This window comes from Mustelus asterias, unplaced genomic scaffold (genome assembly GCF_964213995.1).
Source record: "Mustelus asterias unplaced genomic scaffold, sMusAst1.hap1.1 HAP1_SCAFFOLD_3183, whole genome shotgun sequence".
Lineage (NCBI taxonomy): Eukaryota > Metazoa > Chordata > Chondrichthyes > Carcharhiniformes > Triakidae > Mustelus > Mustelus asterias.
In genome coordinates, this window is record NW_027593128.1 from 1 (window position 1) to 14508 (window position 14508).

Below are 14508 nucleotides of genomic sequence, written 5' to 3' on the forward strand. Positions count from 1 at the left end.
AGTGGGTAAAGGGGGAGAGAGAGAGAGAGTGGGGTTAAAGGGAGAGAGAGTGGGTAAAGGGAGAGAGAAAGAGAGTGGGTAAAGGGGGAGAGAGAGAGAGTGGGTAAAGGGGGGAGAGAGAGAGAGTGGGTAAAGGGGGAGAGAGAGAGAGAGTGGGTTAAGGGAGAGAGAGAGAGAGAGAGAGTGAGTAAAGGGGGGGAGAGAGAGAGCGAGAGTAAAGGGGGAGAGAGAGAGAGAGAGTAAAGGGAGAGAGAGGGAGAGAGAGAGAGAGAGTGGGTAAAGGGGGAGAGAGAGAGAGAGTGGGTAAAGGGAGAGAGAGAGAGTAAAGGGAGAGAGAGAGAGAGAGCGGGTAAAGGGAGAGAGAGAGAGAGAGGTGAAGGGAGAGAGAGAGAGGGTAAAGGGAGAGTGAGAGAGAGTGGGTAAAGGGAGAGAGAGAGAGAGAGAGTGGGTAAAGGGAGAGAGGGAGAGTGGGTAAAGGGAGAGAGAGTGAGAGAGAGGGTAAAGGGAGAGAGAGAGAGAGTGGGTAAAGGGAGAGAGAGAGTGGGTAAAGGGAGAGAGAGAGTGGGTAAAGGGAGAGAGAGAGTGGGTAAAGGGAGAGAGAGAGAGAGTGGGAAAGGGAGAGAGAGAGAGAGAGAGAGAGTGGGTAAAGGGAGAGAGAGAGAGAGAGAGTGGGTAAAGGGAGAGAGAGAGGGTAAAGGGAGAGAGAGAGAGAGAGAGTGGGTAAAGGGAGAGAGAGAGAGTGGGTAAAGGGAGAGAGAGAGAGTGGGTAAAGGGAGAGAGAGAGAGTGGGTAAAGGGAGAGGAGAGAGAGAGTGGGTAAAGGAGAGAGAGAGAGAGTGGGTAAAGGGAGAGAGAGAGAGTGGGTAAAGGGAGAGAGAGAGAGTGGGTAAAGGGGGAGAGAGAGAGTGGGTGAAGGGAGAGAGAGAGAGAGAGTGGGTAAAGGGGGAGAGAGAGAGTGGGTAAAGGGAGAGAGAGAGTGGGGTAAAGGGGAGTACAAGAGTGTTGATGGACTGGGTTTCGGGGGGAGGGGTTGGGGTCCCGGGCCGGTGTGTGGGGGAGGTGAGCCCTGGGGAGCTGTGTCAGTCTCTCTCTCTGTAACTGCGTTGTTATTGTGCAGGGCTGTGTTCCCCCGCTCGGGACGGTGCGAGGGGTCCTGAACCCCGATGTCTGACCCGCTGCCGAGTGCTGGCCCTGCTGTCGGTTTGAACGTGTCGCCGCTGCTGCTGGATACTGGCTCTGGAATCATGTCGGTGAATTGTCAATCGTTGGAGACCCAGGAGAATAGCGACAGCTGCAGCGACAGACTGTCCCTCAGCTCCAGGACCTGTGGCCTGCCCCTCCTCACTCTCGCCTACCTCTTCATGCTAAACATCCGGTGAGTTTAACATTAAAACCCGTCACAGCTCTTCTCACAGAGTCATACAGTGCAGGAAAGGCCATTCAGCCCATCCTGTCTGCACTTGTCCCGTATCCCTGAATGTTAGGATAGTTCAAGAGCTCATCCAAATATTTTTTAACGGTTGTAAGGTTTCCGGCCTCCACGACCTTCCCAGGCAGCGCATTCCAGATTCCCACCACCCTCTGAGTAAAAAAGCTTTTTCTCAAATCCCCTCTGAATCTCCTGCCTCTCTCCCTAAAACTCTGCCCCCTCGTGAGTGTCCCCTCAACCAAGGGGAACAGCTCCTCCCTACTCAGCTCTGTCCACTCCCCTCATAATCTTAAACACCTCAATAATTTTCCCCCCTCGGCCTTCTCTGCTCCAGAGAAAACATGCCCAGTCTATCCAGTCCCTCCTTGTCGCTCAGATGCTCCGTCCCAGGCAACATCCTGGTGGATCTCCTCTGTACCCCCTCTCGCGCAGTCACATCCTTCCTATAGCGAGCTGACCAGAACGGCGCACAGTCCTCCAGCTGTGGCCTCACCAGCGCTCTGTACAGCTCCAACATTACCTCCTTGCTCCTGTACTCTGTGCCACAGCTGATGAAAGCAAGTGTCCCACATTCCTTAACTCTCCAGGCCTCCTCGCTGTGGCGCCGGGGTACAGAGGGAGACACAATGTGGGACTGACCCTCGGTGAGGGCTGTGAGAAAGAGATTGCAAGGATGAATAACGGAAAAATCAGCCAGATACTTGGAGGGACCCCTGTCTGGGATTGGTCAATTAGACTGTAATCAGAGAACCGTGGAATCCCAACACTGCAGAACGAGGCCATTCAGCCCATCGAGTCTGCACAGACTCTCTGAAAGAGTATCCCTCTCGAGCCCTCCCCTCCTCACCCTGCCCACCTAATCTGCACATCTTTTGAACACTGAGGGGCAATTTAGCACGGCCAATCCCCCTAACCCGCACATCTTTGGAGTGTGGGAGGAAGCCGGAGCACCCGGAGGAAACCCACGCAGACACGGGGAGAATGTGCAGACTCCACACAGACAGGGGGGCCTGCTCCTGATCACCACCCTGGCTGGAAAGGGCGTGTGTGTGAGCGCAGCAGAGAGGACAGCGTGCAGAGTGCTGCAAGTCGTAACAATTCTGTTTAACCGTTGCAGGTTGAGTGAATCTCTAATGTCGCACCAAGTGAAAGATTCAGGTAGGTCATTTATTTAACAGCCAGAACAACTTTAACAGAGACCACATTTAATGGATTAAAACATCCTCCGGTGCTTTACAGGATCATTATCAGACAGACCTCCAGGACCCACACCCCGCCAGGACTCTGTATCTAACCCCGTGCTGTACCTGTCCTGGGAGTGTTTGATGGGGGACAGTGTAGAGGGAGCTTTACTCTGTATCTAACCCCGTGCTGTACCTGCCCTGGGAGTGTTTGATGGGGACAGTGTAGAGGGAGCTTTACTCTGTATCTAACCCCGTGCTGTCCCTGTCCTGGGAGTGTTTGATGGGGACAGTGTAGAGGGAGCTTTACTCTGTATCGAACCCCGTGCTGTACCTGTCCTGGGAGTGTTTGATGGGGCAGTGTAGAGGGAGCTTTACTCTGTATCTAACCCTGTGCTGTACCTGTCCTGGGAGAGTTTGATGGGGGACAGTGTAGAGGGAGCTTTACTCTCTATCTAACCCCGTGCTGTACCTGTCCTGGGAGAGTTTGATGGGGAACAGTGTAGAGGGACCTTTACTCTGTATCTAACCCCGTGCTGTACCTGTCCTGGGAGTGTTTGATGGGGGACAGTTAGAGGGAGCTTTACTCTGTATCTAACCCCGTGCTGTACCTGTCCTGGGAGTGTTTGATGGGGACAGTGTAGAGGGAGCTTTACTCTGTATCTAACCCTGTGCTGTACCTGTCCTGGGAGAGTTTGATGGGGGACAGTGTAGAGGGACCTTTACTCTGCATCTAACCCCGTGCTGTACCTGTCCTGGGAGTGTTGGGGGACAGTGTAGAGGGAGCTTTACTCTGTATCTAACCCCGTGCTGTACCTGTCCTGGGAGTGTTTGATGGGGGACAGTGTAGAGGGAGCTTTACTGTGTATCTAACCCTCTGCTGTACCAGTCCTGGGAATGTTTGATGGGGACAGTGTAGAGGGAGCTTTACTCTGTATCTAACCCCGTGCTGTACCTGTCCTGGGAGTGTTTGATGGGGGACAGTTAGAGGGAGCTTTACTCTGTATCTAACCCCGTGCTGTACCTGTCCTGGGAGTGTTTGATGGGGGACTGTGTAGAGGGAGCTTTACTCTGTATCTAACCCCGTGCTGTACCTGTCCTGGGAGTGTTTGATGGGGACAGTTAGAGGGAGCTTTACTCTGTATCTAACCCCGTGCTGTACCTGTCCTGGGAGTGTTTGATGGGGACAGTGTAGAGGGAGCTTTACTCTGTATCTAACCCCGTGCTGTACCTGTCCTGGGAGTGTTTGATGGGGGACAGTGTAGAGGGAGCTTTACTCTGTATCTAACCCCGTGCTGTACCTGTCCTGGGAATGTTTGATGGGACAGTGTAGAGGGAGCTTTACTCTGTATCTAACCCCGTGCTGTACCTGTCCTGGGAGTGTTTGATGGGGACAGTTAGAGGGAGCTTTACTCTGTATCTAACCCCGTGCTGTACCTGTCCTGGGAGTGTTTGATGGGGGACTGTGTAGAGGGAGCTTTACTCTGTATCTAACCCCGTGCTGTACCTGTCCTGGGAGTGTTTGATGGGGACAGTTAGAGGGAGCTTTACTCTGTATCTAACCCCGTGCTGTACCTGTCCTGGGAGTGTTTGATGGGGACAGTGTAGAGGGAGCTTTACTCTGTATCTAACCCCGTGCTGTACCTGTCCTGGGAGTGTTTGATGGGGGACAGTGCAGAGGGAGCTTTACTCTGTATCTAACCCCGTGCTGCACCTGTCCTGGGAGTGTTTGATGGGGGACAGTGCAGAGGGAGCTTTACTCTGTATCTAACCCCGTGCTGTACCTGTCCTGGGAGTGTTTGATGGGGGACAGTGTAGAGGGAGCTTTACTCTGTATCTAACCCCGTGCTGTGTCTATGGTGATATCTCCTCTCTCCGCAGTGGGCACAGTTTCAGCCACACCGTGCTGGCAGCTGGAGCAGTTCCTGGTGGCCGAGGAATGTAAAAAATGCACGCGCTTCCAGGTGGTGAGTATTGATGGTGGGAAGTGTCCACTGGGAGAGCGGGAGGAGATCGGGATGTGAAGCAGGGGGGAACTCAAGTGTCTGAGCATCAAATGCTGCATTCTGCACCCGGCAGGAGGGGGGGTGTGAATGTGGGGCTGTGCCGGGGTGGGGGTAGAGAGGAAGAACATAAGAACTAGGAGCAGGAGGAGGCCATTCGGCCCCTCGAGCCTGCTCCGCCATTCAATAAGATCATGGCTGATCTTTTCGTGGACTCAGCTCCACTTACCCGCCCGCTCACCTTAATTCCTTTACTGTTCAAACATTTATCCTTGCCTTAGAAACATTCAATGAGGGAGCCTCAACTGGGCAGGAAATTTCACAGATTCACAACCCTTTGGGTGAAGAAGTTCCTCCTCAAGAAGGAAGGGCACCAGGGTTGCACCCAATGAGGGGCACAGCTGTGCCCAATGGTTCGGGGGGGGGATGGGGGGTGTTGGTGGAAACGGCGGGCAGGAGGAAGTGGGCTGCTGGGGGAGGGGGGCTGCAGGTTTTCTGGGAAGACGGGGGCTGCGGGACAGGGTGGGGGCTTTTGCTGGGAAGAGGGGCTGGGGGGTCTGGGGCTGGCCGGAGCAGGCAGAGGTGTGCTCTGCGGGGGGGGGTGCTCTGTGGGAGGGGGACTGCGGGGGGGGGGCTGCGGGGGGGCCCTGGGAGGGGGGCTGCGGGGGGCTCTGAGAGGGGGGCTGCGGGGGGCTCTGGGAGGGGGCTTGTGGGGGGCTCTGGGAGCGGGGGGCTCTGGGAGGGGGGCTGCGGGGGGCTCTGGGAGGGGGGCTGAGGGGGGCTGCGGGGGGCCCTGGGAGGGGGGCTGCGGGGGGCTTTGTGGGAGGGGGGCTGCGGGGGGCTTTGTGGGAGGGGGGCTGTGGGGGGCTTTGTGGGAGGGGGGCTGTGGGGGGCTCTGGGAGGGGGCTGCGGGGGGCTCTGGGAGGGGGGCTGCGGGGGGCTCTGGGAGGGGCGCTGCGGGGGGCCCTGGGAGGGGCGCTGCGGGGGGCCCTGGGAGGGGGGCTGCGGGGGGGCTCTGGAAGGGGGGCTGCGGGGGGCTCTGGGGGGCTTTGTGGGAGGGGGGCTGTGGGGGGCTCTGGGAGGGGGGCTGCGGGGGGCCCTGGGAGGGGGGCTCTGGGAGGGAGGCTGCGGGGGGCTCTGTGGGAGGGGGGCTGTGGGGGGCTTTGTGGGAGGGGGGGCTGCGAAGTGCTCTGTGGAAGCGGGAGCTGTGGGGGGCTCTGTGGAAGAGGGAGCTGCGGGGGGCTCTGTGGGAGGGGGGCTGCGAAGTGCTCTGTGGAAGCGGGAGCTGCGGGGGCTCTGTGGGAGGGGGGCTGTGGGGGGCTGTTGGGGGGGAAGGGAGGGCGGTGCTCTGGGGGGGAGGGAGGGGGGCAGTGGGGGGGCAGTGGGGGGGGAAGGGAGGGCGGTGCTCTGGGGGGGAGGGAGGGGGGCTGTGGGGTGCTCTGTGGGGGGGAGAGGCTGCAGGGTGTTCTGTGGGGGGGGTTGCGGGGAGCTCGTGGGGAGCTCTGTGGAGGGGGGGTTGCGGGGTGCTCTGGGAGTGTGGGGCTCTGTGAGGGAGGAAGGGGGGTCTGTGGGGGGAAGGGAGGGCGGTGCTCTGGGGGGAGGGAGGGGGGCTGTGGAATGCTATGTGGGGGGGAGAGGCTGCGGGGCACTCTGTGGGGGGGGAGCTGTAAGGCGCTCCGTGGGAGGGGGGCTGCGGGGCACTCTGGGGGGGATGCGGGGGGCTCTGTGTGGGGGGGGGGAGGGGGGCTGTGGGGTGCTCTGTGGGGGGGGGTGCAGGGGGCTGTGGGGGGGATGTGGGGGGGGGGGGAGGTGATGCAGGGGGCTGTGGGGTGCTCCGTGGGGGGGGGAGGGGGCTGCGGGGTGCTCCGTGGGGGGAGGGGGCTGAAGGGTGCTCTATAGTGGGGGGGTGCGGCTGTGTCCAGAGGGGGTGGAGGGGCTAGCGCTGGCGGGAGGGGGGAGACTGCAGCCAGCGACTGCAGGGTGACATTGTGCTGAGTTGCCTCTCATACTGACCCTTGTCTTGTCTGTAGAAAACACAGAAAGCTTGCAGCAAGAGCGGGTTTGTGGAAAAGATCAATTGTTCCGAATCTCAGAGAGAAGAATATAAAAGGTGATGAAATCCCGGCTTTACTGATTTATTATTGTCACATGTACTGGGATACAGTGAAAAGTATTGTTTCTTGTGCGCTATACAGACAAAGCATACCGTTCATAGAGAAGGAAAGGAGAGAGTGCAGAATGTAGTGTTAGTCATAGCCAGGGTGTAGAGAAAGATCAACTTAATACAAGGTAGGTCCATTGAAAAGTCTGACAGCAGCAGGGAAGAAGCTGTTCTCGAGCCGGCTGGTACGTGACCTCAGGCTTTTGTATCATTTTCCCGACGGAAGAAGGTGGAAGAGAGAATGTCCGGAGGGTGTGTGGGGTCCTTAATTATGCTGGCTGCTTTCCCCGAGGCAGCGGGAAGTGTAGACAGAGTCAATGGATGGGAGGCTGGTTTGTGTGATGGATTAAGAACATAAGAAATAGGAGCAGGAGTAGGCCATCTAGCCCCTCGAGCCTGCCCCGCCATTCAATAAGATCATGGCTGATCTGACGTGGATCAGTACCACTTACCTGCCTGATCCCCATAACCCTTAATTCCCTTACCGATCAGGAATCCATCCATCCGCGCTTTAAACATATTCAGTGAGGTAGCCTCCACCACCTCAGTGGGCAGAGAATTCCAGAGATTCACCACCCTCTGGGAGAAGAAGTTCCTCCTCAACTCTGTCTTAAACCGACCCCCCTTTATTTTGAGGCTGTGTCCTCTAGTTTTAACTTCCTTAATAAGTGGAAAGAATCTCTCCGCCTCCACCCTATCCAGCCCCCGCATTATCTTATAAGTCTCCATAAGATCCCCCCTCATCCTTCTAAACTCCAACGAGTACAAACCCAATCTCCTCAGCCTCTCCTCATAATCCAAACCCCTCATCTCCGGTATCAACCTGGTGAACCTTCTCTGCACTCCCTCCAATGCCAATATATCCTTCCTCATATAAGGGGACCAATACTGCACACAGTATTCCAGCTGCGGCCTCACCAATGCCCTGTACAGGTGCATCAAGACATCCCTGCTTTTATATTCTATCCCCCTCGCAATATAGGCCAACATCCCATTTGCCTTCTTGATCACCTGTTGTACCTGCAGACTGGGCTTTTGCGTCTCATGCACAAGGACCCCCAGGTCCCTTTGTACGGTAGCATGTTTTAATTTGTTTCCATTGAGATAGTAATCCCATTTGTTATTATTTCCTCCAAAGTGTATAACCTCGCATTTCTCAACGTTATACTCCATTTGCCATATCCTCGCCCACTCACTCAGCCTGTCCAAATCTCTCTGCAGATCTTCTCCGTCCTCCACACGATTCACTTTTCCACTTATCTTTGTGTCGTCTGCAAACTTCGTTACCCTACACTCCGTCCCCTCCTCCAGATCATCTATATAAATGGTAAACAGTTGCGGCCCGAGTACCGATCCCTGCGGCACGCCACTAGTTACCTTCCTCCAACCGGAAAAACACCCATTTATTCCGACTCTTTGCTTCCTGTCGGATAGCCAGTCCCCAATCCACTTTAACACACTACCCCCAACTCCGTGTGCCCTAATCTTCTTCAGCAGCCTTTTATGGGGCACCTTATCAAACGCCTTTTGGAAATCCAAAAACACCGCATCCACCGGTTCTCCTCCATCAACCGCCCTAGTCACATCTTCATAAAAATCCAACATGTTCGTCAAGCACGACTTTCCCCTCATGAATCCATGCTGCGTCTGATTGATCGAACCATTTCTATCCAGATGCCCTGCTATCTCCTCTTTAATAATGGATTCCAGCATTTTCCCTACTACAGACGTTAAGCTGACCGGCCTATAGTTACCCGCTTTTGTCTCCTTCCTTTTTTAAACAGCGGCGTAACATTAGCCGTTTTCCAATCAACCGGCACTACCCCAGAATGCAACGAGTTTTGATAAATAATCACTAACGCATCCACTATTACCTCTGACATTTCTTTCAATACCCTGGGATGCATTCCATCCGGACCCGGGGACTTGTCCACCTTCAGTCCCATTAGTCTACCCAGCACTGCCTCTCTGGTCACATTAATTGTATTAAGTATTTCTCCTGCTGCCAACCCTCTATCGTTAATATTTGGCAAACTATTTGTGTCCTCCACCGTGAAGACCGACACAAAAAACTTATTTAAAGACTCAGCCATATCCTCATTTCCCACTATTAACTCCCCCCTCTCGTCCTCCAAGGGTCCAACATTCACTCTAGCCACTCTATTCCTTTTTATATATTTATAAAAACTTTTACTATCATTTTTTATATTAATTGCTAGCCTAGCTTCATAGTCTATCCTTCCTTTCTTTATCGCTTTCTTAGTCTCTCTTTGTTGTTTCTTAAATTTTTCCCAATCACTTGTTTCTCCACTATTTTTGGCCACTCTGTACGCAGCTGTTTTTATTTTAATACTCTCCTTTATTTCCTTCGTTATCCACGGCTGGTTCTCCCTTTTCTTACAATCCTTGTTTTTTGCTGGAATATATTTTTGCTGAGAACTGAAAAGGATTTTCCGATCAGGGCCATTGTGATCTCCTGGACTCGTTTCGATCGCCTCAGGGGGTAGGAGAGGAATTTCCCAGATTTTTTTCCCCATATTGGCCCTGGGGTTTTTCACTCTGGGTTTTCGCCTCTCCCTGGAGATCACATGGTCTGGAATGGGGGGGTGGGGGTGAGTTAATAGGTTGTAATGAACAAAGCATCGTAGCTGTGAGGGACAGCTCGGTGGATAGGATATTGGTATGTAGATAGGCTGGAAAATTGGGCGGGGATCCTGGATTCAGGATTCAATCCTGGACCGGGGAGCGGCGCGGGCTTGGAGGGCCGAAGGGCCTGTTCCTGTGCTGTATTGTTCTTTGTTCTTTGTTTGTTGGATCTCCTTAAAAATCCTCCACTGTTCCTCAGCTATCCTACCTGCCAGCCTGCTCTCCCAGTCTACCTTAGGCAATTCATCCCTCATCCTATCATATTTCCCTCTGTTCAAACAGAGGACACTGGTTTGAGACCAAACTTTCTCCTCTTCCATCTGAATCAGAAATTCGACCATATTGTGGTCACTAGACCCAAGAGGGTCCTTCACAATAAGATCCTTAATTCTACCTACCTCGTTACACAATACCAGATCCAAAATAGCTCGTTCCCTCGTCGGTTCCGTAACATGCTGTTCAAGGAAACTATCCCGACAGCATTCTAAGAACTCTTCCTCCATTCCACCCTTACCGACTTGAGTCTGCCAGTCAATGTGCATGTTGAAGTCCCCCATGATTATTGCCGTTCCGTTTTTACACGCATTGGGCTACATTCACAACCTTTTGTAGTTCCTTGCGGTCTTGGGCAGAGCAGGAGCCCCAGACCAAGCTGTGATACAACCAGAAAGGATGCTTTCTATGGTGCATCTGTAAAAAGTTGTCAAAGGCTCTCGGTTAGTGATGAATGTGAGGGGGTGTTCTGTGTACAGGGAACTCTGAACCCGCTGGCTGAGCTATCCAGTGGAGCGTTTGGAGGATTTAACCTGGATATTGATCCGGTGAAGGAATTCTGTCTCAGTAACCACCTCCTGTGCCTCTCTGCAGCTGTAGGTCCACGGGGATGGAGGAGACTCTGTTCTGGAAGTTTGAAGGGACAATGATCTCGCTCTCTGTCATCTTTGCTGCGCTGGTCGTTCTGCGACAGAGAACGCTGGACAGACTGGCCTCGGAGAAAGTGCGGAAACAAATCGAATCGATATAAAGGGCAGCTGGAGCTGGGACTCTGGATGTACAGACTGTGGAAGCAGATTCACTACGATGTGAAAGAACTGAACATTCGAATCAGCATTATCCAGGGTTGTGAGGCAGCACGAACTGACCTGTCACCGGCTAAAGCCAAACACTTGTTCCATACTGACGGCACCAACAACTTAAAATTTGCCCCGATCTCTCTCAGTTGCCTGCTTTTGCCTTTGTGCTGTGTGTAAGGTCCGCCGTGGGTTACACTTTGGCTGCTTGCTGATCTTTCATGTACAAGGCAGCTTAGGGAGTTGTCTATCGCTGCTTTCTGGGGGTGGGGGTGGATGAGGGGGTTCAGGGTTTGCTGAATATTTCGGGAGCAGTTCAGCACTTCTGGAACATGTCCCTTGGGCTGTCAGTGAGTGCCCACCTCAAACCAGGCGACAGTGGGAAGGGGCAACACCACATCGCGGCAGGGAAATCCTCTGTCAAATCACTCACGACACACACTGCAGGACAGACTGTACTGGGAGCTTCACTCTGTATCTAACCCCGTGCTGTACCTGTCCTGGGAGTGTTTGATGGGGACAGTGTAGAGGGAGCTTCACTCTGTATCTAACCCCGTGCTGTACCTGTCCTGGGAGTGTTTGATGGGGACAGTGTAGAGGGAGCTTTACTCTGTATCTAACCCCGTGCTGTACCTGTCCTGGGAGTGTTTGATGGGGACAGTGTAGAGGGAGCTTTACTCTGTATCTAACCCCGTGCTGTACCTGTCCTGGGAGTGTTTGATGGGGACAGTGTAGAGGGAGCTTTACTCTGTATCTAACCCCGTGCTGTACCTGTCCTGGGAGTGTTTGATGGAGACAGTATAGAGAGAGCTTTACTCTGTATCTCTGTGCTGTACCTGTCCTGGGAGTGTTTGATGGGGGACAGTGTAGAGGGAGCTTTACTCTGTATCTAACCCCGTGCTGTACCTGTCCTGGGAGTGTTTGATGGGGACAGTATAGAGAGAGCTTTACTCTGTATCTCTGTGCTGTACCTGTCCTGGGAGTGTTTGATGGGGGACAGTGTAGAGGGAGCTTTACTCTGTATCTAACCCCATGCTGTACCTGTCCTGGGAGCGTTTGATGGGGACAGTGTAGAGGGAGCTTTACTCTGTATCTAACCCCATGCTGTACCTGTCCTGGAAGTGTTTGATGGGGACAGTGTAGAGGGAGCTTTACGCTGTATCTAACCTCGTGCTGTATCTGTCCTGGGAGTGTTTGACGGGGGACAGTGTAGAGGGAGCTTTACGCTGTATCTAACCCCGTGCTGTACCTGTCCTGCAAGTATTTGATGGGCATGATGTGGAGATGCCGGCGTTGGACTGGGGTAAACACAGTAAGAAGTTTAACAACACCAGGTTAAAGTCCAACAGGTTTATTTGGTAGCAAAAGCCACACAAGCTTTCGGAGCTCTAAGCCCCTTCTTCAGGTGAGTGGGAATTCTGTTCACAAACAGAGCTTATAAAGACACAGACTCAATTTACATGAATAATGGTTGGAATGCGAATACTTACAACTAATCAAGTCTTTAAGAAACAAAACAATGTGAGTGGAGAGAGCATCAAGACAGGCTAAAAAGATGTGGATTGTCTCCAGACAAGACAGCCAGTGAAACTCTGTGGGGGTTACAGATAGTGTGACATGAACCCAATATCCCGGTTGAGGCCTTCCTCGTGTGTGCGGAACTTGGCTATCAGTCTCTGCTCAGTGACTCTGCGCTGTCGTGTGTCGCGAAGGCCGCCTTGGAGAACGCTTACCCGAATATCACGGGCATTCAGCCTCTGATATTCGGGTAAGCGTTCTCCAAGGCGGCCTTCGCGACACACGACAGCGCAGAGTCACTGAGCAGAGACTGATAGCCAAGTTCCGCACACACGAGGAAGGCCTCAACCGGGATATTGGGTTCATGTCACACTATCTGTAACCCCCACAGAGTTTCACTGGCTGTCTTGTCTGGAGACAATCCACATCTTTTTAGCCTGTCTTGATGCTCTCTCCACTCACATTGTTTTGTTTCTTAAAGACTTGATTAGTTGTAAGTATTCGCATTCCAACCATTATTCATGTAAATTGAGTCTGTGTCTTTATAAGCTCTGTTTGTGAACAGAATTCCCACTCACCTGAAGAAGGGGCTTAGAGCTCCGAAAGCTTGTGTGGCTTTTGCTACCAAATAAACCTGTTGGACTTTAACCTGGTGTTGTTAAACTTCTTACAGTATTTGATGGGGACAGTGTAGAGGGAGCTTTACTCTGTATCTAACCCCGTGCTGTACCTGCCCTGGGAGTGTTTGATGGGGGACAGTGTAGAGGGAACTTTACTCTGTATCTAACCCCGTGCTGTACCTGCCCTGGGAGTGTTTGATGGGGGACAGTGTAGAGGGAGCTTTACTCTGTATCTAACGCCGTGCTGTACCTGTCCTGGGAGTGTTTGATGGGGGACAGTGCAGAGGGAGCTTTACTCTGTATCTAACCCCGTGCTGTACCTGTCCTGGGAGTGTTTGATGGGGACAGTGGAGCTCTCATTCTGAGAGATTTGAATATATTTTTGCTTGTTGCCAGGGTGACTATCTCAGTGACGTTTGGAACTCTGTCGGTGGTTTTTAAGAGAGCGATGATGAAAGCAGGGTAAATATTCTGCTTAAACAGCGATAGCATTCACTCGATTACCAGTGGAAGCTTCCGGAATTTATAAAAGATACAATCTCTGCATCCTCCCCTTGCTGCTGTAATTCTAACAGCTTTGTGGGCCTGTATGAAGCTGGGTATCAGCGCAGAGCGCCGCGCTGTCCCAGGGCCGGTGCTGAGGGGGCGCCGCGCTGTCCCTGGGCCGGTGCTGAGGGGGCGCCGCACCGTGGGAGTGCCGCTCTGTCCGAATCAAGGACTCTCAAATCCGGTGGTGGTGCCACTTTTCGGTGAGACGTTAAACTGAGACGCACCTGCCTTCCCCAGAGTAAAGGAGAAGGAGGCAGCTGGCAGAGTTTTAGATTTGGATAAGGCCAGCCTTAACAGGAACTGCCCACAGTAAACTGGGGAAAACTGGGACCGGGTACAACCACTGAACAGTACAGGAAAGTTAAAGAAACATTTAAAACAAAACCAGTTTATACCTTCAGCAGCAAAAGGCCACCTACACTGAATAAACAGCCCTGGACAGCTACAGCGATAAGGAGCAGCATAAAACTAAAACGCAAAAGCCACACACCGATCCTGCTGCATGGGAAAGATAGACGGACTGCACAGGGCCACAAGGCAGCTTATAAGAGCTATTAAAAGAACATAAGAAATAGGAGCAGGAGTAGGCCATCTAGCCCCTCGAGCCTGCCCCGCCATTCAATAAGATCATGGCTGATCTGACGTGGATCAGTACCACTTACCCGCCTGATCCCCATAACCCTTAATTCCCTTACCGCTCAGGAATCCATCCATCCGCGCTTTAAACATATTCAGCGAGGTAGCCTCCACCACCTCAGCGGGCAGAGAATTCCAGAGATTCACCACCCTCTGGGAGAAGAAGTTCCTCCTCAACTCTGTCTTAAACCGACCCCCCTTTAAAAGGGATTATGAAAGGAAACTTGCAAAGGGCATCAAAGTCGACAAGATGAGATGTTATAGTTACACAAAGGGAAAGTGACTGGGCAGGGGGATGTTGGCCCAATAAAGACCGACGGGATAGCGTCAGTGACTGTGGGGAAAATGGCAGACATGATAAAGAATTACTTTGAGTATTCACAGCAGAAAAGGGGGATAGTTTGCCGGAAGTCCAAAGATGTGCAGGTTAGGTTGATTGGCTATGCTAAGTTGACCCTAGTGTCGGGGGACTAGCTCGGGTAAATGTGTGGGGGTTATGGGAATAGGGCCTGGGTGGGATTGTGGTTGGTGTAGACTCGATGGGCCGAATGGCCTCCTTCTGTACTCTAGGGAGCCTATGATTCTAGGAGATTAATCGTGGATCGGGGACAGGGTTTAAGGTGCGAGGGGCAAGGTTTAAAGGAGATGTACGAGGCAGGTTTTTTACACAGAGGGTGGTGGGTGCCTGGAACTCGC

General features: G+C 53.1%; 1 protein-coding gene across 1 annotated transcript; it reads left to right on the forward strand.

The window, feature by feature from the left end:
* The first annotated feature begins 1018 nt into the window (after positions 1 to 1018).
* On the forward strand, positions 1019 to 10634 carry LOC144490341 (protein JTB-like). The gene is made up of 5 exons (XM_078208106.1): positions 1019 to 1374; positions 2546 to 2586; positions 4491 to 4576; positions 6643 to 6722; positions 10287 to 10634. Exons 1-5 carry the CDS (start codon positions 1163 to 1165, stop codon positions 10441 to 10443), a joined length of 576 nt encoding a protein of 191 aa, XP_078064232.1. The 5' UTR covers positions 1019 to 1162; the 3' UTR covers positions 10444 to 10634.
* Positions 10635 to 14508: the final 3874 nt, after the last annotated feature.

Bases quoted from the DNA above. Each gene is read 5' to 3' on its own strand.
- LOC144490341 (XM_078208106.1), top strand. From the start codon at position 1,163: ATGTCTGACCCGCTGCCGAGTGCTGGCCCTGCTGTCGGTTTGAACGTG. The intron at 1,375-2,545 runs GTGAGTTTAACA...TAACCGTTGCAG, and splicing joins CTCTTCATGCTAAACATCCG to GTTGAGTGAATCTCTAATGT. The intron at 4,577-6,642 runs GTGAGTATTGAT...TCTTGTCTGTAG, and splicing joins AATGCACGCGCTTCCAGGTG to AAAACACAGAAAGCTTGCAG.